This window comes from Phoxinus phoxinus (genome assembly GCF_949152265.1).
Source record: "Phoxinus phoxinus genome assembly, chromosome: 10".
NCBI classification, from domain to species: Eukaryota; Metazoa; Chordata; class Actinopteri; order Cypriniformes; family Leuciscidae; genus Phoxinus; species Phoxinus phoxinus.
Window position 1 is genome coordinate 33,197,671 of NC_136885.1, and position 22,546 is coordinate 33,220,216.

Consider the following 22,546-nt stretch of genomic DNA (forward strand, 5'->3'; position numbering starts at 1 on the left):
ACTTCACTCACAGTGAACAGAAACACAGTGCATATATTTATTGAAATTAAAAATTAAAATGGCAGCCTTCGAGATTTGATAATCACACAAACCATATCGCGATTTTTGGATTATTTCAATTTATCGTGTAGCCCTGGTTTGAGCTGTTGTGCTTGTGATCTGTGAATAAATTCTGAATTTCTTTTTCCTCCAGGGGTGTTGTGCCTTTTAGTCAGCGAAAAAAGATGCTTGAAAAGGCCAGAGCCAAGAACAAGAAGCCAAAGTCTAGTGCAGGCATCTCTTCTATACCCAACATCACAGTAGGAACTCAGGTGAGGAACATGCTTTGGTGTAAGTCAGAAATTTACTTTATTTGTAGAATTCAGTTATTAGAATTACCTTATTAAATGTATCTGTCATCTTTTGTTAAATACTTGTATGTATTTTATTTATTTATTCAATCAATCAATCAATCAATCAATCAATCAATCAATCAATCAATCAGAATAGGCTGTTACTAATGACTTTTGTTGTTGTTAATACAATTTTATCTTTACACTGCACAGCTGGCATCTGAGATAGGGCTGAATGATTAATTGCATTTGCGATAATATCGCAGTATGATAAAACTTTTGCACTCTCTTTACTTAGGTGTGCCTGAGGAATAACCCTCTATATCACGCTGGTGCCGTGGCCTTCTCCGTAAACGCGGGGATCCCTAAAGTGGGCGTCCTGCTGGAGTCCGTGTGGAACATGAACGACAGCTGCCGCTTCCAGCTCCGCTCACCCGAGAGCCTGAAAAACATGGAGAAGAACACCAAGACACAGGAGACCAAGTAAGATGGCTGTTTTTCTATGGCCATACACATGTACCGAGGTATTTATGCTAAAAGTAAGATGCTGATGAGTGTGCTTGTTCTTGTCGTCAGGACTGAAAGTAAGCCAGAGCTGGTGAAGACGGAAATGGGCCCTCCGCCCTCACCAGCGTCCACATGCAGTGACACTTCCTCCATCGCTAGCAGTGCTTCTCTCCCCTATAGTATGTACACCGAATCGCTAAAACCATGAGCTGTTGTACAGGGTTAATATTGGCCCAAAAACTACCCTGTGCAGTTCTATCATTTTTAGATAGACCGGACTCAGAAATCTCCACTTCAGCAGCTTTACATACACCAAACTTTATAGTTTTATTTATTCTTATCAAGGGTTTTTACTCCAGGTTTTGTTCATATATCATTCGCCTGGTTTTATACATTTTATTCCTAAAAACATGGTGAAAATGTATTGTTTCTGACAGTATTTTCTGGAGTGATTTAAAAAGTGATATCAGAAATCCCTTGTTAAAAGCGTTGACTGGAATTTTGAACCTCGCCAAATCCAAGTTTTATTTCTGATTTCTGTTAAGTGTATGCAAATTACTGCATATTTCATTGGATAATGTGTAATTAACATATTTAAATATGGGATTTTAGAAAACTTGTAATATATATATTTTTCCCAATTCTTAATGTAATCAATTCACTGGGAAAGTTTTGTGATATCAATTAGTTTTTTTTACCCTATTCACCAGTGGTGGCTTGCCGTAAAAGAGTTTCAGCTTACAGCTGGCTTTAACTAGAGCCGTTTAAACATTCATGTTTGATCTTTTGTGAGATGCCAAAAGATACTAAGATGCGGCTGCAGTGTTGTCTTTGCTAACCGATTACCTGCTGTGCTACAGAGCGAAGGCGCTCAACACCGGCTCCAAAAGAAGAGGAGAAGGTGAATGAGGAGCAGTGGCCTCTACGAGAGGTCGTTTTCGTGGAGGACGTTAAAAACGTCCCCGTGGGAAAGGTGGGTGCAGGCGTACACGTCGGCCAGCTTGATCCAGTGGAGACCATAACTACAAGCGAATTATATCTCTCCACTGTGCTTAATTATTATCCTCATTTTTGCAATGCATAACCTTTTCATGTAATAAGAATTTCCAATTATAATTGATGACATTATATAAGCATACTTGATGTTCCAGTCTGTTTTATCTCTGGTCTGTGTGATGCTTTGCTATTACACCTCATTTGCAACAGTTCTCTCTTTTGAACTCAAGGTGCTAAAAGTCGATGGTGCATATGTTGCTGTGAAATTTCCAGGGACGTCGAGCAGCGTGAGCAGCCAGAGCGCAGCTCCCACTGACTCTGACCCCTCCTCACTGCTGCAAGACTGTCGACTGCTCAGAATAGATGAGCTACAGGTAAATGCACACTGCAGCTGTAGAAGTACACTGTCATTTGCAAGATCTTAAAAAGCATTGGTGGATAATTCAAAATGCCATTTTGATGAATGAATTGGCCATTTTAGGTCTACATTTTGTTGTTAAAATATTTCATTTTTAATTGTTATAAATGTTACATTTGGCTATATTCAATTTTGAATGTCAAGGAACCGTAAATATTTCTATGCGAGGGACCACCTTCCTAAAATATAAAGGCATTTGTATGTTTTGTAGATTATTTTATATAAAACATACTGTTTGAAATATTTAAATATACTTTTGTACGATCATACTGAAGCAAATTATTAAAATATTATCTGGAAAATATTTTGTTGACAGTGTAGATAAGAGATTAATACTTTTTTTCTTTTCACAAAATTGTTAATGTAATTTTTTTTAATGTTAAATTTGTTTTGTCAATAGTTTAAAATAATCACAATAAAAATCATGATGTCTTACTAGTCTTTAGAAAGCAGAATGAAATGGTTATATTGGTGAACAATAAAGAATTCGTTGTGTTAAGCGTGTGTAATATGTTTGTATGTATTTTAATATATTATATTAAAATTATATATATTACAAATATATTTTAAGTGCCTGGACCCCAGTTTGAAAACCTTTGGTCTGTATAGATATTGAAATATGAAAACATGAAAACAAACATGACTGGATTTTTAACTGAGAGACTTTTTTGTTTCCCTTTTGAACAGGTTGTTAAAACCGGTGGAACACCAAAAGTTCCAGACTGTTTTCAGCGCACACTTAAAAAACTTTGTATCCCAGAAAAAGCAGAAATTTTAGCTGTGAATGTTGACTCCAAAGGTGACTACTGTTTTCAGATGTATCAGACTTCATTTTGTTGTGAATTTGCCCTGTCATTGACGGCTCTGATGTCTTGTGTCCTGCAGGAGTTCATGCTGTGTTAAAAACAGGCAGCTGGGTACGGTACTGTGTCTTTGACTTAGCCACCGGCAAAGCCGAGCAGGAAAATCACTTCCCTACCAGTAACCTGGCCTTTCTCGGCCAGAGTGAGCGTAATGTGGCCATCTTCACTGCAGGCCAGGTGAGACCATCACACAGCCTGATATGTTTCATACACCTGAGGAGACTTTCCATTTCTCTTTGCCCGTTTTAACTTTCTCATGTTTGCATATCCTTAGGAGAGTCCCATCATTTTGAGGGATGGTAACGGCACCATTTATCCCATGGCTAAAGACTGTATGGGTGGAATACGTGACCCTGATTGGCTAGACTTGCCGCCTATTGCCAGTCTAGGCATGGGAGTTCACTCGCTTGCCAACCTTCCCACTAACTCCACAATCAAAAAGAAGGCAGCCATCATCATCATGGCTGTGGAGGTATAGTATACTACACCAGCCTGTTAAAGAATACACATTAGTTATTTAGAAAAAGTTAAACCTTATTTAGGAACATCTAGGAGTGCACAAAGAACTTCTGGGGTGCATTTTAAAATGTATCTAATAATTATTTCTCCATAATTGAGAAATTTACAAGCAAAACTAATACAAAATTTTACCCTGAGATTTTTAAATGTCCGTTTCAAATTGTATATATTGAATTTGTAAACATTAAATTAAATGCCAGATACTGTTGAGTAACCAAAACACAAATAATAATCAGAAAAACATTTCTGAATAATGCAGGACTTAAAATTATGAGCGATCCCCAAATACACCAAGAAAATTATTTTGAAATGCTTTGAAATTTACTACTTCCAGCTGTTCTTTAAAAAAAAAAAAAAAAAAAAAAGTGAGATAAGATCACTTTTACAACTTTAAAATGTGTAGTGCTCATATTAATTGCATTAAATCATCGCCTTTTGAAGTTTAATAATCATATTAAGCCCCGAATAAAAACAACTTAAAAAAAATTCTTCCAAATTTAAGGTCATAAGTCTTAAATATCTTATGACAATGCGAGTAAAGCTCTGATTTCCGGTTAATATATTGTTTGCTTTTTGCATTTTAGAAGCAGACGCTGATGCAGCACGTGCTGCGCTGTGATTACGAGGCGTGCAGGCAATACCTGATCGGTCTGGAGCAAGCAATGCTGCTGGAGCAGAACCCACACGCTCTGGATGTTCTGCTGAGCCACCGCTGTGACGGCAACCGCAACGTCCTCCACGCCTGCGTGTCCGTCTGCTTCCCCGTCAGCAACAAGGAAACCAAGGAGGAGGAAGGTAAGCTTGCATTTTTATAGTGTTATTTTAGTATAATTTATACATTATTAATCGTTAAAAGATAAGTCTCGATACGCAATCTTATTCCTATGTCTTAGGCTTTGTCTATTAAACCTTTGACAAGTGCGATCACAGTGAACATTCAGATCTGCGTTCACTCTGCCACTGATCCACAGATATAAAACGGCATCAAACAACCACACAGGATCATTATTTCTGTGTTAAATTAATTCAAATGATCACTGAAGGACTGGGATATGGTAACAACCAAAATAGAGTAAATCACCTTTTGAAAGTAACTTGACTCTTCAAATAAAGATGGAATTATTACATGCACCGGTAGGTAGTGACGAGACTGTTAAAAAAATTATTTATTGAATAAATCTTTTGAGGTAATTCATCCAGTAATGAACAAGTGAAGTCTTTAAGTCATTGAATCATTCATTCACACCGATTCGTGTTTTTTTTTTTTTAAATTAATTTTTTTAAATAGACTGCTGCAGAAAATAACATTTTGTTAGAACCTCTAGTAAATTACATGTTTTTTTGTTTGTTTAGTTGTCTATTCAGAATCATGATCTCTATTTTAAACAAAAAACTATTATAGAAATTGTGTTTAGTAGTTTTTAAATGTCTATATAGTTTATTAATTTCAGTTTTATTTTATTTTTTACTTTAACTGAAAAAAAATGCTTTTTTTATTTCAGTTTATTACTGACAACATTTCAAATTTATTTTTTCCTAGTTTAACAATTTTTATTAATGTACTATTTTTAAAGTAAGTTAATAAAACACTTTATTTATTTTGATTGACAATCACTATAACGTTGAGCTTTATAGACAATTTCTAGTTGTTTTCTGAGATGACAAGCGAGGCAACACATTAGGTTTTGATACACAGCTGATGTTAGATGGTTATGAAGCCCAGCCTGAGATGACTTCACTGATGTACGATGTGTTTCAGAAGCAGAGCGGTCTGAAAGGAACACGTTCGCTGAGAGGCTGTCTGCGGTTGAGGCCATTGCCAATGCCATTTCAGTGGTATCTAGCAACAGCTCCGGGAACCGCACAGGGTCATCCAGCAGCCGGGGGTCAGTATTCAGATTCACTGGGATACAGAAAAGCATTTCACTTCAGAAGCATACAAATAAAAAAAAAAACGCTCTTAAATTTTATACAAACTCAAAAGATTTTGGGTGAAAATTAAGAGTGTTAAAGGTTGTGTAAGTAAGAATTGTCTAAAGAACTTTTTTTCAAATTGGCTTAAACTGTCTTTATATACCAATACATAATTAAAATGTAAGTACTTTGAAAAAGAGAGTATAAAAATTTAGTGACTATAGTGTATTTAATCTTCAAAAAACACAGCTCATTAATTCCTACCGGGACGAAACAAGTTATTGGCTAGCGCGACTGTCACTCTCCGTCGCCATGACTACCGCCGCTATTACTGGCTCTGCACACGTGCGCGCAGTCGCGCACCCGTTTTTTAGGTGGGAGTGAATGGAATTAATGAGCTGTGTTTATTGAAGATTAAATACACGAGTCACTCAGTTTTTTTATACTCTCTATTTCACAGTACTTGCATTTTAATTATGTATTGGTATATAATGACAGTTTAAACTAATTTGAATACAAGTGTTTTTAGACAATTCTGACCTACCCTACCTTTAAGTGTGGTTCTTAAAATTAAGAACCACATGGAAATGCATAAATTACAGTTGTTACACATTATCTATATTACGTAATTATTACATTTACATTCATGCATTTGGCGTACACTTTTAACCATAGCCGCTTTTTAACATTGCGTTCAAGAAGGGTTTCAATGGGTCCTTAAAACCTTTAATTTAATCAAACTGAATTAAAAAAAATTAGGGCCATAAATCATATCTTAAATGGTATAACAAAAGTCTTAATTATCATTTTAAGAGCTCTTAAATTTGGGAATGGAATAACAGGAATCACGATATGTCCTAATGTGATTATTAATCTTCAAAAGACTGGGATTGAATTAAATAAATGTGAGGACAGTATATTCAAGTAAAAATGCAGTGCGGTTGCACGTTGTACTGGCTCGGGATCTCAGAAGTTGGTTAATGAATACTGCACATTTAAGCCGAGCAAATGCTTTAATGGTACTGTTGATGAATTATGGTGTTTATTTTGTAATATGTTGTAGATAGTTGTAAGAGGGCATATTTTCTCATCTGTTTCTGGTGTATTTTGAGCTTGTTTATTATTAAAAGTTCCCTCACTGTCTTCTTCTTCCTCCTGATATTATTGGTATTTTGGTTACAAAATAAACTATGCCTGGCATTTAATTTAACGTAAACTCTCATAGCTTGTGTCTGAGCTGCCCTGTCACAGAAAGACTACTTTTTTAAAAACACATTTAGTATATAGATTTTACCAGTTTCGACACAATCTTATTTTTGCTTTCCTTTAAATACATTATTATTATTTTAACAGCAAAATCAAATATCACTCGCTCTGTAGTTTGTATGTATTGGTCTATTTTAGGCATTAATCAATTGTATATTGAATAAAACATGTCTTGTAGTATTTTAAACTTAGTTGTGTTGCAACCTGTTCAATGAAATAAAAAAATCTTGAGATATTATTTTGAGATTGAATAGGTTTTCTCTTTATGGATGTACAGTATTAATTTTATTTGTGCTTTAAAAAGATTTTAAAGTCTTAAATTTATTTTAAAACTGCAATAATCCCGTCAAGGTATACATTTGATCAGTTTATGTATTCACAAGGAGTCGAACAGGGCGCTTATTAGCATTGCAAGCGCAAGGCTATACCGCTTGAGTTTTTATATTTGGTTGTCGATATTGTACAGTCATTTCACTTTTGATGTAATTCTTGTTTCTGTAGCTTGCGTTTGAGAGAGATGATGAGGCGCTCCCTCCGCGCTGCAGGTTTGGGCCGCCACGAATCTGGCCCTTCCTCCAGCGACCACCAAGACCCGGTTTCACCCCCTATTGCGCCTCCCAGCTGGGTACCAGACCCTCCACCAATGGACCCTGGTGAGTTCGGCTGTTCTTGGGCCGCAACAGATAATATTGCATGCATGCGATTAGCCTGATGTCTTACAAAACCATTTTCTCCGCTAGACGGTGACATTGATTTCATCTTGGCCCCTGCAGTGGGCTCCCTTACCACTGCTTCCACAGGCACCAGCCAGGGACCCAGCACTTCCACCATCCCAGGTACGTGAACCGGCCCCCAAAGGACTCTCTACAGCAGTGGTTCTCAGCTGTTTTGCTCCAGGACCCAGATTTTACATTGGACATCAAGTGGTGACCCAATTAGACAGTATTAAGGACTGTTCACACAAAGAGAGATGACTATAACTATATTAGCATCCACACTAATGGATGGTATTGTTCTGCTTATTAGTGCGTTTGTCGTCTGCCACTTTGAATGCTTGAGGCTTTTAAAGCAGGATGGGATCTGATTGGCTGATAAAGTTTTTTTTTTTTTTTTTTTTTTTTACATTTAGATTTTTATAAAACTATTTATCGTTATAGTTATTGTGATCTGGCCTTTTATTTTAGTGTCATTGATATTATACTTTTTAGTATTTTTGTTGTTTGTGACTTGTTTATATAAATATATTTTATTTCAAGTACCAAAACGGTTTTAGGTAACAATATTAACCCTGATACTGAGATTCATCAGAATAAACCTGTAACCCGTTTTTTGGGTCAAGATCCCTCCAGTCGAGAACCACTGCTCTGTGCCATCATTTAAAGCACGTTTTCAATCTTTATTGTGTCTCCTAAAGGACCTTCATCTGAACCATCATTAGTGGAGTCTAAAGACCGTAAGGCCAACGCTCACCTGATACTGAAGCTGATGTGTGACAGCGTCGTCCTGCGACCTCACTTAAGAGAGCTGCTCTCTGCCAAGTATGTGACTCTGCCGCAGATCCAAATCATAGCCTATCTCCTTTTAGCTCTCTTTGAGTGTTTGTATTGCTGTTGTTCGGTAGGGATGCTCGTGGAATGACTCCATTCATGTTGGCGGTGAGTGGGAGAGCTTACCCAGCGGCCATTACTGTTTTAGAAGCAGCACAAAAAATCGCCAAAGGTAAATGCATCGATGCAGTTCAACTACTAAATTAGATGCGTGTTTCAAAACATTCAGAGACCTTTAGGATCTTGTGTTCTTGTGCAGGTGAACCGGGTCTTGGAGAGAAAGAGGATGCAGCTTCTGTGTTCATGGAGATGATCTGTCCTTCAGGCACCAATCCAGATGACTCTCCCCTCTACGTCCTGTGCTGTAACGACACCTGCAGCTTCACCTGGACTGGAGCAGAACACATCAACCAGGTACAAACGCCACAGCCTTCAATTGACCTTTTATCAACATCGAAAGTATAGTTAAGAATTTAATTAAAGTCATATACATTTATAAAGCTATACTTTTGTTATAGCTCCTTGGCAGTAAATTACAAAAAACTAATTCAACTAAAATTTCACACCGTTCTCTCTTCTGACCAATGTAATACATTTCTCGAAGTCGTGAAAAGGCTATCATGTATTTTTCTTTAGCTATTGGAGCAAATGGGAATACAAAAATTGCATTTGTTGTAGTTTCTGTTCATTGCTATAGACATTTACCCAACTATGATTGCTGCTGAGAACCCTAAAAATGTGAGCAATGCAAAGATATTCCAAGCCACCAGTGTAATTACCGGTAATCTAAATCAGTGGTTCTCAACTTGTGGGTTGTGATGACATTAAAATACAGGTTCATTTGCAGAAAGGATATACATGGTTTGTGTTTACCATGATGAGTTATGAATTACTGTCTGCCTAAACTCAACCATTGAAATTTAAGAAATGTTTAAAATGTATTTTTAACGTTCTGAATTTCTAAGTATGGTTTTCATAAATATATATGAATGCATGCTTTTATGTATTTTTATTTGCTACATTTTGTAAATGTATTTTTTACCTTTAAAAAATAGTTGAAGCGCATTGATCTAAATGACTTCTAGAGTGGCACTGTGTGATTAACTGAACTTGTCTGTTTGCAGGATATCTTTGAGTGCAGAACTTGTGGCCTGCTGGAGTCACTGTGCTGCTGCACTGAATGCGCCAGGGTTTGCCACAAGGGTCATGACTGCAAGTGAGTGCAAATTGTCACTATAATTTTCACCACATGTATCCTCCTGGAAGTAGGAAATTCTTGAATGCATTGCAACCAGTGTTGTTATTGTCATCCAAAATGTATAATAATAGTAATACTAATTTGTTACATTTATATAGTGCTTTTCTCTGCACTCAAAACGCTGATGCGACCGCAGCCATATTGTGCCAAATTCCCCTATAGAAATATGGCCTTGGCAACTAACTGAAATAAAATAAGTTGAAGTACTAAAACTGGAATAAATATAAAAAACAAATAAATATTTTAAAATGGCAACTAATACATGTTTTTTAAAGAATATATATATATATATATATATTAAAAAGAACTTGATTTATTACTGGAACCTGTACTTTTCAAAAAAACTGAAGCATCTAGAAGGATAGTTTAATCTAAATGAATGGATTATTGAACTGGACTATTTTTATGCTTGTCATATTGAGTATTGTGTTTTTAGCTTAGCATCATGTTGACACCAATTTAATTGAACTAGTTGCTGCAAATGTAAAATTTTACAGTTACTCAGTTACATTTCATTGACTGTACCCTCTAGAAGACTGCAACAGTTCGCTAGGTTTAAAAAAAAATAATGCATGCACCTTGTTTCTTCTCCAGACTGAAGAGAACGTCTCCCACCGCATACTGTGACTGCTGGGAGAAGTGTAAATGCAAGACTCTTATCGCGGGCCAGAAAGCAGCTCGTTTGGATCTGCTCTACAGACTGCTGACCACCACTAATCTGGTTACCACTCCTAACAGCAGGTATGTTCACTAGGAAATATTACACTCTATATGCGGTTTAAAAAAGGAAAAAGGCCTTTGATTCCTCCCCCAACTTTCTGTTGCCAAACCATTTTATTAACATCCTAGGTTGATTTTGCCCCAATGACATGTTACCCATTCTGCGTCATGAACTATCTTTTCTTCTCTGTTTGTGTCTGATAGGGGGGAGCACATTTTGCTGTTTCTGGTGCAGACTGTTGCAAGGCAAAGTGTAGAACACTGCCAGTATCGACCACCTCGGATCCGAGAGGACCGGAACCGGAAGGCTGCCAGCGCTGAAGGTGTGTATTTGAGTTGGGAAGTGACCTGGGGCTGGATTGATGAAAGTCGTCTTAAAGTCGTCAAGTCAAATTTATTTAGGGCCTGTTTACACCTGGTCACTTCATGTGTTTTTACTGATCGGATAGCTCTCTGATTTGTAAAAACGGTTCCATTTAGACTGGGCCACATAAATGTGTCTCTCCGCAAAACTGATATAAATCCGGTTTTCGATTCCCACACTATATGCAAATTTAACGGAGTTCACGTCAACGAAAGCAACAGATATGAGCTGCATTTTATTTATCATCAGCTAATTTCAAGATCAAAGACCGCAATAGGAGAAAGAATGGCATCAGCACTGGTAAGATATAATTTAGTCTCACTACTTTTGATAAAGATGATTGTGTGTTGAGCGTCTGCGAGTTTGCATGTCGGCTTGCTGAAGAGATACTCAGCTACTCATCTGCGGCTATGCGCGTTTCAGTAGCTCTGTCAAATCTGGCTATAACGTCATATAGCCTATAACACGCTCACTCGTTGTATTTTTATTTAATTACATTTTGGAGTAAAATTTACATATTTGGTTTCAACAACTAGATGTATCTCAAACCAACTCCTGAAGTGGTTTGAGTGATTGAATTCAAATCAGTTTCGAAAGCGGTTCGCAAGGGCATTTACACCTGGTCTTTTCACGATCGGATGGCTATCCGATCAAAGAAATCCATGAAGGAACTAGGTGTAAACAGGCCTTTATATGGTACTTTTCACAATACACATTGTTACAAAGCAGCTTTACAGGAAATCATGATGTTAATATTAGGGATGATCAGTTTTTTTGCCTCCGAGTCATTTGATTTTGAGTATCTACCGATACCGAGTCCCGATCAGATACTTCTATAATACATAAAAGAAGAATAAAGAAGAGCAAAAAAACAGATCCAGGATGTTTCTTATTTTTTATTTAATTCACCTTATTTTAACATTCAACAACTGTTAACAAACATAGCACTTCTGTGAGGTAGCTTGAACAATCAAGTAATAAATAACATAAATTCTTCATTCCACCGAATAACTATAGTGTTCAAAAATAATGAGAATATATATATACATGTATATCCGAGTCCTGATCGGGAGGTAACGTCCGATTCCGATCGAGTCTGAAACCACGTGATCGGATCTGGACATCCCTAGTTAATATTTATAATGTGTTAATATCTTTATTCCTTAGTCACATTTACCAGATTAGAGCTGGGTGATAATATAGATTACATCATGCACTTAAGATTAGTTCCAATGTTCCTTAATCTAAACTATGTATTTTTTTTAAAATTTTTAATGTTACAAATATTTTCTTTAGAACATCTTATTTGTCTTAATAAAGAAAATGATAGGCTTTGGGATTATCATAATTGAATGGCAGTTCTTGTCAAAGACAATGATCAACTCAAAGGTCATATTTTTGGGCTGCCTGCAGATTAATGCAATCGTAATCACGCACACCATTTTTGTTATGACTGATTTGATTGGTGTTTAGCTCTCAGCGTCGTATTTTTAAATAATTTCACTTTTAAAGGGCCTGTCTCAAGATGGAGTGATCTGTACATTTTTGCACTGTCTTTTTGCGTCTTCTGTCTGTGTGCGCGCGCTTCTGGAGTGATCGCGTCCTATGTATGAGCGCCTCATTTGTACTGAATGTTGCCGAAAATTGTCATAATTATCAAATTAAAAGCAAGGTCCCCAATTGAGTTGGTACTGAATTTTGTCATGAATCATGACCAATAATTGTTTACATTATAGTCACTTTTTATACAGTTTATTACATTGTCACTTTAGAGTAAATATGTACAGGGGTTGGACAATGAAACTGAAACACTGGCCAATATGTTGTTGGAGGTTTCACTCAGACCTATATAGGGTTGGGCATCGAGAACCGGTTCCAACTTGGAACCGTTTAAAAAATAACGATGCCATTGGAATCGTTTAGAAAAAAAAATTCGATTCCGATCATCGGTTCCGCGCAAGTTTTGGTTTCCATAGTGGCCACCGGTTTTTTCGAAAGTGCTTGCCGCGCCCGCTTGTTCTGTTGCAGCCTTGGAGCACGGTAAGCGGCGCTCAAAAGTGTGGCTTTATTTCACTTTAAAAAAGCCTGAGTCGGCACTCCACAGTGCAACACTTGACAAACTGCATGGTGTACAAATTAACAAGGAGTGTCCAGTGGCGTAACTTTGTTTTAAAAAGTGGGTGGGACAGGTGGGGTGGGGGTTGGTAATACAATGCTAAATCACATATATGTACAATAACATTAAGTCCAACAATCAATTTAAATAGTACATGGGGTTTAAGTTGTCGTTTAATGAGATGTAATACATGTTGTCAGTGCCAATAATTATTGTATGAATAAATGCATAAATCCGCTGCACTTATTTAACGTGTACCTTAATGGTCCAGTGGTAGAACTTTCGTCAAGCGTCTCAGATGTTCTGGGTTCTAAACCGCACTCGTATAGTTATTTTTTTCTCATCAAAACCGATTATGCTCTTCATCAGTGGTTGTATATCAAGCAGGGACACGTTTGTGTGCATTATATTTTGTGATTTTACCGGAACGAATAGAGAGTCTCCTCAACGAATTGAAGCGCGCGTCCGAGTGAAGTCCGAGTCCGGTGTGTGCGAGCCAGAAGAGAAAACACTGTATCCGCGCCAATGATCGCACATTTCAGTGCTAGATCGTCTCTTATTTATCAAACGAACGACATGAATGCTCGGCTAGTTAACTGGAGATGTTTTATTTATATGTATTGGAAAATTCGGATCAAAATAAAATGACTCCGCCCCTCAAAGAATCGGAATCGAGAATCGAAAAGAACCGAAATCGAAAGGAAGAATCGGAATCGGAATCAGAATCGTTCAAATCAAAACAATGCCCAACCCTAGACCTATATATGCGCGGCCTGTTGCCCAATCTCCATTTGTTGGCGTGCGTTTCGCTGGTTTATCTGTGATCAGGAAGTCTTTGTTGCGTATCGAGAGCTCTGGTATCCAGGGTTATGTCTGCATTCACCACAGAGGACGAGCAAAATCCAACAGGAGTAACTGTCGACGCAAGAGGAAGCTTCTGACAGGGATGTCCAGGTACTAACCCGGATTGTATCCAAGAAACCACAGCTGCCCAACTCTCTGCAGAATTAAATGCACCTCGACTCTCCTATTTCCACCAAAACTTCGTCAGGAGCTCCAGAGTCAATGTTCATGTTCGAGCTGCTATAGCCAAACCTTTGGTCACTCGTGCCAATGCCAAATGTCGGTTTCACAGTGCAAATCTTAGTTAATTTGGAGGAGCGAGTCAGAAAATGTATTCAGAAAACACCCTACACCATACTAATCAAACCAGATGTTTCGGTTTCATTGTCCAACTCCTGTGTGGTGTCATGTTGTAATGCTAAATTACACAATTAATTAGAAACAACCGACTAAATTGATTTAACATATTTCCTTTGGGGATTTAAGACCTAGATTTTCTCGTAACTTTAATAAATAATTTACAATGATTTTGAAGAAGAGTATTTTCAAGAACTTGAATTATTCTTAACTTTTGCCACAGTGCATGAAAATAAAGAAATGCTCTCTATACACTTTCTCCACTTTTCAAGTATTTCTTAACATGTCTTTGGTTTTGTTGTGCATGATTCGTTGAGAAGGTTTTGTTGTCTTTTTTTTTTTAACGTGTCTCTGTCTTTCAGACTCTGATATGCCGGATCATGACCTGGAGCCTCCACGCTTTGCCCAGCTGGCTCTAGAGCGCGTGTTGCAGGACTGGAATGCGCTGAAGTCCATGATAATGTTCGGCTCTCAGGAAAACAAAGACCCGTAAGTAGAACATTTAACTATCACCGTGGGAAAATTTAATTGGACCTATTCAGCTTTCATGATTATTTTTTTTTGATTTTCTTTGCTGTTGTATTATTCTAGGCTAAGCGCCAGCAGCAGAATCGCTCACCTTTTACCGGAGGAGCAGATGTACCTGAACCAGCAGAGCGGCACCATCAGGCTGGACTGTTTCACACACTGCCTCATTGTCAAGTGTGCACCTGACATCACTGTGAGTGGAAGAAACAGCTGTTCTTTCCATACCTGGCAAAGTGTAGTTATGCTCTGCTCTAGTCAAGTCACCTTTATTTATATAGTGCTTTTTACAATTTAGGTTTTCAAAGCAGCTTCAATATAATAAACAGAAAATAACAATAAAGTAAAATATTGATCTGCTTTAAAATATTTCATCAGCTAATATTACTATTATGTAAAGGCCAGTTCACACCAAGGATGATAACTATAACAATGAAAAAGATATAGTTCTAAAAATAGTTTAGAAACCGCAAAAGTCCACACCACAATTAATGATAAAGGCACAGAGAAACGATACCGTTGGATTTTTTTTAGAAAGAGCTCAAGCATTTAAAGTGGCAGGCGACACAACTGCTGCAAACGCTTATATCAAACGGAAAGATATCGTTCTTATGTTGTTGTTAGCTTATCATTCTTGGTGTGAATGTGCCTTAAATCTATCAGGCCATAGTGATGCATGATTCTTTTTTAAATCAAATCAAACCTTTTTGAGTTTTCACAAACTGATCTGAATGATTTGAGAAATGAAAAGGTCATGGAAAAAATGACCTAAAGGTTTGTTAGCTTGCCTTTTCATGTTGTTGTATGTTTCTTGTACTCTTCAACTCATTGAGTTCTCTGGTTTTTGTTCCACAGTTTATTGACACTCTGTTAGGGACCCTGGTGAAGGAGCTGCAGAATAAATACACCCCCGGCCGCAGGGAGGAGGCCATCAATGTCACACGGAGGTTCTTGCGCTCTGTGGCCCGAGTGTTTGTCATCCTCAGTGTGGAGATGGCATCCTCCAAGAAGAAAAAGTATGACTTATTTACTGAACTTTGCTTTGTACTGTAGTCAGTCACGATGATGAAAATAGAAAAGGGAGTTTATAAAATATTGACTTTAACAGCAATATATGAAATTGAATTCTTTATGCTAATTTTTTTTATTTATCTGATGACCTTGTCTTGAAAGTCAAAGTCGTTCACGCTTCATGTTGATTTATTTTTTAACCCTATAAAATCTACTGTATTAAATTTGATGCACAAATTTATAAGGCCTCTAAAAGATCAACATGATCTCAACTTTGCTGGTAAACCGCAGCAGGAATATTAGGCTTCTGTCCCTTTTAAGAACTGCACGGATCCAATAAATTGGTACACAAGCCTTCTATTTCTCAGCTGTTTACATTCTTTTAAGACATAACTGATTATGTTTACAAGAATACTCACCATTTTTATATAATTTTGTGTATATTAAAAGTAAAAGACTACTCCAGGGAGTCCTTATTGTTGAGCCCTGCTGTATTTTGTACAGGTTTAGGCAAGTATTTGTTTATTTTACCCAAAGAAAAACATTTGATTATGTAAGAGACATTATACAGCTCAGTGCCTTCATGCAGTCAATGAATAAACCATCGGTTTGTTACATCGGGCTTTTTCATGCTATAGCCTTTCTGAAGAATAATCACACTGTTCACATTCTCTCTCCTGTTTATTTCTTTCAGCAACTTCATCCCTCAGCCCATCGGGAAGTGCAGACGTGTTTTCCAGGCGCTGTTGCCGTATGCAGTGGAAGAGCTCTGTAATGTGGCAGAGTCCCTGATTGTGCCGGTGCGCATGGGCATCGCTCGCCCTACAGCGCCCTTCACTCTGGCCAGTACCAGCATTGATGCTGTGCAGGGCAGTGAGGAGCTCTTCTCTGTGGAGCCGCTGCCACCACGACCCTCGCCGGATCAGTCCAGCAGGTGGGTGACGCTTTAGTCGGCCGCTCACAGGGTTTTCTTTTCTTCAAAACTGGTTTTCATTTACTGAATCTAAGAGTGTCCATGGATTAAAATAATTCCATTTTAGATCTGTTCTTTGGGGTTTCTAATTTTTTTATGAATTTACATGATGATTCCAGTAATTTGTGATTCACAAGATTTATAATTTATAAGATATTTAATTTATAAATTAAAGATTAAAATCCAGATCCCTTATTCTTATTTAAGATCAGCATAACTAGAAAAATGTGCGTGTGTGTATACACACACACACACACACACACACACACACAATGTCCAAGATTATCCATACTACATAATTTTAATATCAAATACGATATTATATGCTTTGAGTAATGTTTGTTTTTACATTTCTCAATCTTCACTATTGCATTGAATTATATTTTTGGCCCTCCACAATTATCTTTTTTTGGGTGGACTATTCCATTGGGTTGACACTGAAGCTATTGCAGTGAAATAAAAAAATTCATAATTTATTCACACGTCATTCCAAACCTGTATGACTTTCTTCTATGGAACACACAAAAATATATATTTTAGTTGGTAACTGAACTGTATTGGTTCCCATTGACTTACATTGTTTTGACAAACAACAAAATGGAAGTCAATGGTAACTGAAACTGTTTGGTTCTCAACATTCTTCAAAATATCATCTCTTGTTTTCAGCAGAAGAAAGAAATGCATACAGGTTTGGAATAACATGTGATTAATTGATGACAGAATTACAATTCTTGGGTGGACTATTCCATAAAATTTACACTGACGCTGCCTTTCCATTAAATTTACACCGACTCTGCCTTTTGCAAAGTATTCTAATGTCTCTGAATCAAGTTGTCGTTAATGCTGATGGTTTCTTGTGCTACTCAGCTCCAGTCAATCAGCCTCTTCGTACATCATCAGGAACCCTCAGCCCCGCCGCAGCAGCCAGTCCCAGACGGCCCGCGGACGTGACGAGGAGCAGGATGATATTGTTTCTGCTGATGTAGAAGAGGTGCGGTGCCCTACACTTGCATGTAGCACAACTGTGGCAAATATTGGCCATTTTATTACCCTGGTTGATTTGTTTGTTTGCCTGCCTTAAAGTCCGCTTGAAACGGATGTTGCAATCATCTTTTTTCCCTATTGTGATGATGTATATCCAAGTAAAACTGCATCTGGAACAAGAACAAATGTAGGGCGGGACTTGATTAGATGGTTGTGGTTTGCTATTGGTCAGTCTCATGTGAGTGACAGATTAACCCGCCCTTGCCCAAGTAAACGCATCATTAGAGAACAAATGTCACTGCAAGAGGGAGTGGAAAGTTATTTTGATTAAAGATTATGAGGCACATTCATTTTAAGAAAAAAGTGCACTGATTAATCATTCATAATAAATACTGCAATATTCCATAACAAAATAAACAATAACAAAATTTCATGGTGACTTTAAGCTCGTTCTCTAAATGCTACCTGTCTGTTCACCTGTTCAGGTAGAGGTGGTGGAGGGAGTTGCGGGTGAGGAGGATCACCATGATGACCAGGAGGAGCAGGGGGAGGAGAACGCAGAGGCCGAAGGACAGCATGATGAGCACGATGAAGATGGTAAACAAGCATCACAGCGATGTTTTAATTCATACCGTATAAAAGTTGTTCATCATCAAGCGCTGAATCCAGAAAAAATGTAACGCACAGAATTTGGGAAAAATGCTTTTTCATGATTTCATAGGGCCCTAAATTAAAAGATTGTAAATAGAACACAGAAAACTGTTTATATAAATTTGAGGTCTAAAAAACATGTATACTATTTCCTAATAGTATAAAATGAATATTGTGATGCGTTTTTTTTTTTTTTTTTTGCTACGACAACAATGTGGACAGATGGATGTACATCATCTTGCTTATAAGATTAACAACTAAGCCATGTGTTAGAAACACTGGCGCTGTTTGTTGTCTTTGTCTAGAAGCCAGCCATTTCTTCTGTAAATGAGGCTGAACTCACAATCTTTATCTTGCAGGCAGTGACATGGAGCTGGATTTGTTGGCTGCTGCTGAGACTGAGAGTGACAGTGAGAGTAACCATAGCAACCAGGACAACGCAAGTGGACGCAGAAGCGTTGTGACTGCCGCAACCGCTGGATCTGAAGCAGGTGCTTCAATTTGACTAAAAATTTACACAATTATGCCTCAAAATGGTCCCTTTTTTTTTCTTTCAACGAACCTCCCACATAACCTTCTGAGCGTGCAGTCGGCTACAATGGCTTCTGATAAGATGCTATACATGCATTTTGGTTTGAATTTTTCCATGTGGTCTCTGTAGAATTATGTTTAGTGAGTTGAACAGTACATTTTTCTATGCCCTTGCTCATCTACTTTAGGCAGAAATGACAGACTAACTAGTTAGTGGTATAGCACACTCTCATTAGTATTTTTATTTTAGCAAGGGACAATGTACATAGGTTTTTTTTTTTTTCTTAAATAAATATACTGGAGTTAGCCTATGCATCTAGTGTCATCAAATGTAATTGCAAAAATGACTTTTCAAACACAAAATGCATGATATTGGTTGAGCAAATGTTATGTCAGGCCCAGATGGGCCACTCAAACCAATTGCATTTTTCTGTTTGATACCACTCTGGTGTGGAAAATAAATCCTTCACTTTTGAACAATAATGTAAAAAATTGGGCTAGATAAAAAGTGGCATGCATTTCATAATATCAGTGATGCTGACTTTAGCATAACCTCCCACACTGTCTTTTTCCTGAAGGTGCTAGCAGCGTTCCTGCTTTCTTCTCTGAGGACGACTCTCAGTCGAATGACTCCAGTGACTCGGACAGCAGCAGCAGTCAGAGTGACGATGTGGATCAGGAGACTTTCCTATTGGATGAGCCTCTGGAGAGGACAACGGGCTCAGCACACGCCAACAGTGCGGCCCAGGCGCCGCGGTCCATGCAGTGGGCTGTTCGCACTACACCCAGCCAGCGCTCTGCTGGTGGCGCCCCATCCAGCTCATCTGCACCGGCTGGTTAGTATCTCCCACGACAAGTCACATTTTATTATTAAACTTAATGTAAAATATGGTAAATGAAATGTTTACTGACCTTTAACAATAAGGTTTAATTTGGTAACATTGACTGCGTTAGTTAAACTAACCATGAACAATAGTTCTACAGCATTTATTATTCTTAGTAATGTTAATTTATTATTACTAATATACTTTTTTTTATATATTTACTAATACATTATTATAATCAAATTATTTTTTCCTTAACATTAGCTGATTTACTAACAGGATCAAACAAGTAACTATTTTTCTTTGTATTACTAAAGATTTAATAAATGCTTTAAAAATAAATTGTTCATTAGTTAATGCATTTGATGACATGCACTAACAATGTTTACAAATGAGACCTTATGTTTATCTTTATGTCCTTTATGACCTTATTTATCTTTATGCTGTGACGTTGACATGAAGACTAATTCAAACACGGAAGTTGAAAATGGCGCCAAAAAAAAAAGGGTTAACATTAACTAGTTTTCTCCTACAATTAAATCTAATGGATGGAAACATTATGAGTGTTAACATTGTTATGAGTTTTGAACATGATAAAAGACAATGTTAAAATCTCAGGAAAAATTTAGTTTGTCATGAATGAATATTCATTTAGTCATGAATCTGGTTTCATGACCCTTTAATTGCATTATTCAATTCGCTTTGGAATGTCACAATGTTCAGATGATGATAAAGCTCCTTGTATTCCAGAAAATATGGTCAGTAATTCAATGTAACTGACAATACTTCTAATGTATCTTCCAGCGAGCTCCACTGGCCTCATCTACATTGACCCTTCAAACCTGCGACGAAGCAGCGCCATCAGCACCAGTGCAGCAGCCGCCGCCGCCGCCCTCGAGGCCAGTAACTCCAGCAGTTACCTGACATCCGCCAGCAGCCTGGCTCGAGCTTACAGCATCGTCATCCGGCAGATCTCAGACCTCATGAGCCTCATACCCAAATACAACCACCTGGTCTACTCGCAGTACCCTGCTGCCGTCAAGCTCACCTATCAGGATGCTGTCAATCTGCAGGTGAGTCGTTCGATCTTTACCTAAGCAAACTCAGACTGCAACAAAGGAAAAGTATAACAGAGCTTTGTTTTTCAGAACTTTGTGGAGGATAAGTTGATCCCCACCTGGAACTGGATGGTGTCCATCATGGATTCCACTGAAGCGCAGCTGCGGTACGGCTCAGCTCTGTCATCAGCCGGGGATCCTGGTCACCCCAGCCACCCGCTGCACGCTTCACAACACACAGGCCGCAGGGAGCGCATGACCGCACGAGAGGAGGCCAGTCTCCGGACACTTGAAGGTCGAAGGTAAGACTCTTGGGCAGTTGAAATTTAATTATTTCTGTCGAGTCAGCATGAAGTGAATTTTTTTTTTTCTGTGGTTCTCTCGCCAAAAGCCCAGTAGGATTTTTCCATTTTGAAGATTATAAGCTCTGTGACGAACAAAACGTGTATGAAAAAATAAATGTTGATCATGATTATCTTCACAAACGAACACCACTTTTATGATTTTGAATCCTAAATATAATCAGCAGAGGTAAACAAACTGCATTAGTCACATGACTTCAACATCTTCACTAAGCTTCCGACTCTTTCAGTCACTTCAAATCTCAAAGTTTGAGTCTGAATAGTTTGCAAGAGCATGATTTTTAAACACAGCCAGGCTGTAAAAGCATCTGGTGAGAGCAGATGTGCTTACCTGTTCCGCTTTATGACGTTTAATGTCCCCAAAAACGTCTTTAGCCCCGTTTAGCCACTTGTTTTCACCCCTCTTTTTTCAAGATACGTAAAAGGTTTAAAAAATAAAATAAAAACCCAAGGGGTCGTTTGTGAGGCATTTTATGTTGTAGAATAAAACATGAATATATCTTGAGATTCTTGTTCATCACAGACCTGGGTTTTGGCCTGCAAAAATGTAATCTCTGCAGCCCTCTATTGTCATCGAATAAGTTTATACTTTGTGCTTCAGGCGCGCCGCAACACTTTTGACTGCTCGTCAGGGGATGATGTCGGCTCGAGGAGACTTCCTGAACTACGCCCTGTCTCTGATGCGTTCCCATAATGATGAGCATTCAGACGTTCTGCCTGTGCTGGACGTGTGTTCGCTCAAACACGTGGCCTACGTCTTCCAGGCCCTCATCTACTGGATTAAAGCCATGAATCTGCAGACGACACTCGACACCACTCAGATTGACAGGAAGAGGTAAACTATCCATATTATCAGTTTAGCAGTTATTTTTAATTTGGATGATTATAGCTTAAAGTAGGGCTGTAACGATACAGCAAACCCACGATTCGGTTCGTATCCCGATTTCTGACCCACGATTCGATACAAACCGCGATTCTTGCGAGGAGGGAGGATTTTAAAAGCCAAATAAATAAATAGCTAAAGCTATAACTCTGTTTTCTTGTAACAAAAACTTTTGAAAAACAAACAGAACTATACTCCATTGTGGAGATGATTCGAGCATGTTAAAAATTCTTCTGAGGTAACCGAGGCTTACTGTCTGTGCTGTAAACCACAAATAATATATTGCCTATTCCGCATGACCCGCATCTCAAGCGCAGGAATAACGCTTGCCACAAAGTGAACGCGCCTATATAGAGAAATGCACACTTCCTACGAATTAGCCTAAGCAGCCATTTCTTTATGTTTTGAATTAACGTTAAATCAAGTAAAAGTATTTCAAGCTTTCTATATAAGTTTAGATTCGTTTATGAGGTGAGCTCCAGTTCACGCGCGCGCCGGTGCCACACACACCCACACACACACACACACACACACACACACACACATCGCGCGCTTTGCTCACTTGCTCTGGTGTTTGCTTGTGTGTGTGTGCTCACGCGCGCGCGCGTGTGGGGGAGAGGTGTGATTTTTGAATAATAATCAAATGATAGGCTACCCAGCGATCTTCGAATATTATTTTTGCTTGAAATTCCCATACCTAATATGGAAAAGACCCCGTCACAGC

General features: G+C 38.1%; 1 protein-coding gene across 7 annotated transcripts in view; it reads left to right on the top strand.

Annotated features, from left to right (window-relative positions):
* ubr5 (ubiquitin protein ligase E3 component n-recognin 5) overlaps positions 1 to 22,546 on the top strand; it is a 58,532-nt gene that overhangs the window by 20,295 nt on the left and 15,691 nt on the right. For 4 of the 7 annotated variants that reach the window (XM_079625414.1, XM_079625412.1, XM_079625413.1 and 1 more), the window contains exons 13-41: positions 194 to 311; positions 631 to 815; positions 909 to 1,018; positions 1,700 to 1,812; positions 2,066 to 2,209; positions 2,941 to 3,052; positions 3,139 to 3,293; positions 3,391 to 3,588; positions 4,220 to 4,430; positions 5,395 to 5,521; positions 7,317 to 7,468; positions 7,556 to 7,651; positions 8,230 to 8,353; positions 8,437 to 8,534; positions 8,622 to 8,776; positions 9,487 to 9,578; positions 10,215 to 10,361; positions 10,545 to 10,663; positions 14,383 to 14,509; positions 14,612 to 14,741; positions 15,401 to 15,561; positions 16,251 to 16,490; positions 17,397 to 17,520; positions 17,999 to 18,110; positions 18,524 to 18,655; positions 19,274 to 19,531; positions 20,324 to 20,592; positions 20,668 to 20,879; positions 21,541 to 21,774. In XM_079625414.1, coding sequence (XP_079481540.1) covers positions 194 to 311; positions 631 to 815; positions 909 to 1,018; positions 1,700 to 1,812; positions 2,066 to 2,209; positions 2,941 to 3,052; positions 3,139 to 3,293; positions 3,391 to 3,588; positions 4,220 to 4,430; positions 5,395 to 5,521; positions 7,317 to 7,468; positions 7,556 to 7,651; positions 8,230 to 8,353; positions 8,437 to 8,534; positions 8,622 to 8,776; positions 9,487 to 9,578; positions 10,215 to 10,361; positions 10,545 to 10,663; positions 14,383 to 14,509; positions 14,612 to 14,741; positions 15,401 to 15,561; positions 16,251 to 16,490; positions 17,397 to 17,520; positions 17,999 to 18,110; positions 18,524 to 18,655; positions 19,274 to 19,531; positions 20,324 to 20,592; positions 20,668 to 20,879; positions 21,541 to 21,774 — 4,455 coding nt within the window. Of the gene's footprint in view, positions 1 to 193; positions 312 to 630; positions 816 to 908; positions 1,019 to 1,699; positions 1,813 to 2,065; positions 2,210 to 2,940; positions 3,053 to 3,138; positions 3,294 to 3,390; positions 3,589 to 4,219; positions 4,431 to 5,394; positions 5,522 to 7,316; positions 7,469 to 7,555; positions 7,652 to 8,229; positions 8,354 to 8,436; positions 8,535 to 8,621; positions 8,777 to 9,486; positions 9,579 to 10,214; positions 10,362 to 10,544; positions 10,664 to 10,953; positions 11,005 to 14,382; positions 14,510 to 14,611; positions 14,742 to 15,400; positions 15,562 to 16,250; positions 16,491 to 17,396; positions 17,521 to 17,998; positions 18,111 to 18,523; positions 18,656 to 19,273; positions 19,532 to 20,323; positions 20,593 to 20,667; positions 20,880 to 21,540; positions 21,775 to 22,546 lie in introns of all 7 variants that reach the window. The other 3 variants (XM_079625410.1, XM_079625411.1, XM_079625415.1) reach the window with 1 other exon arrangement.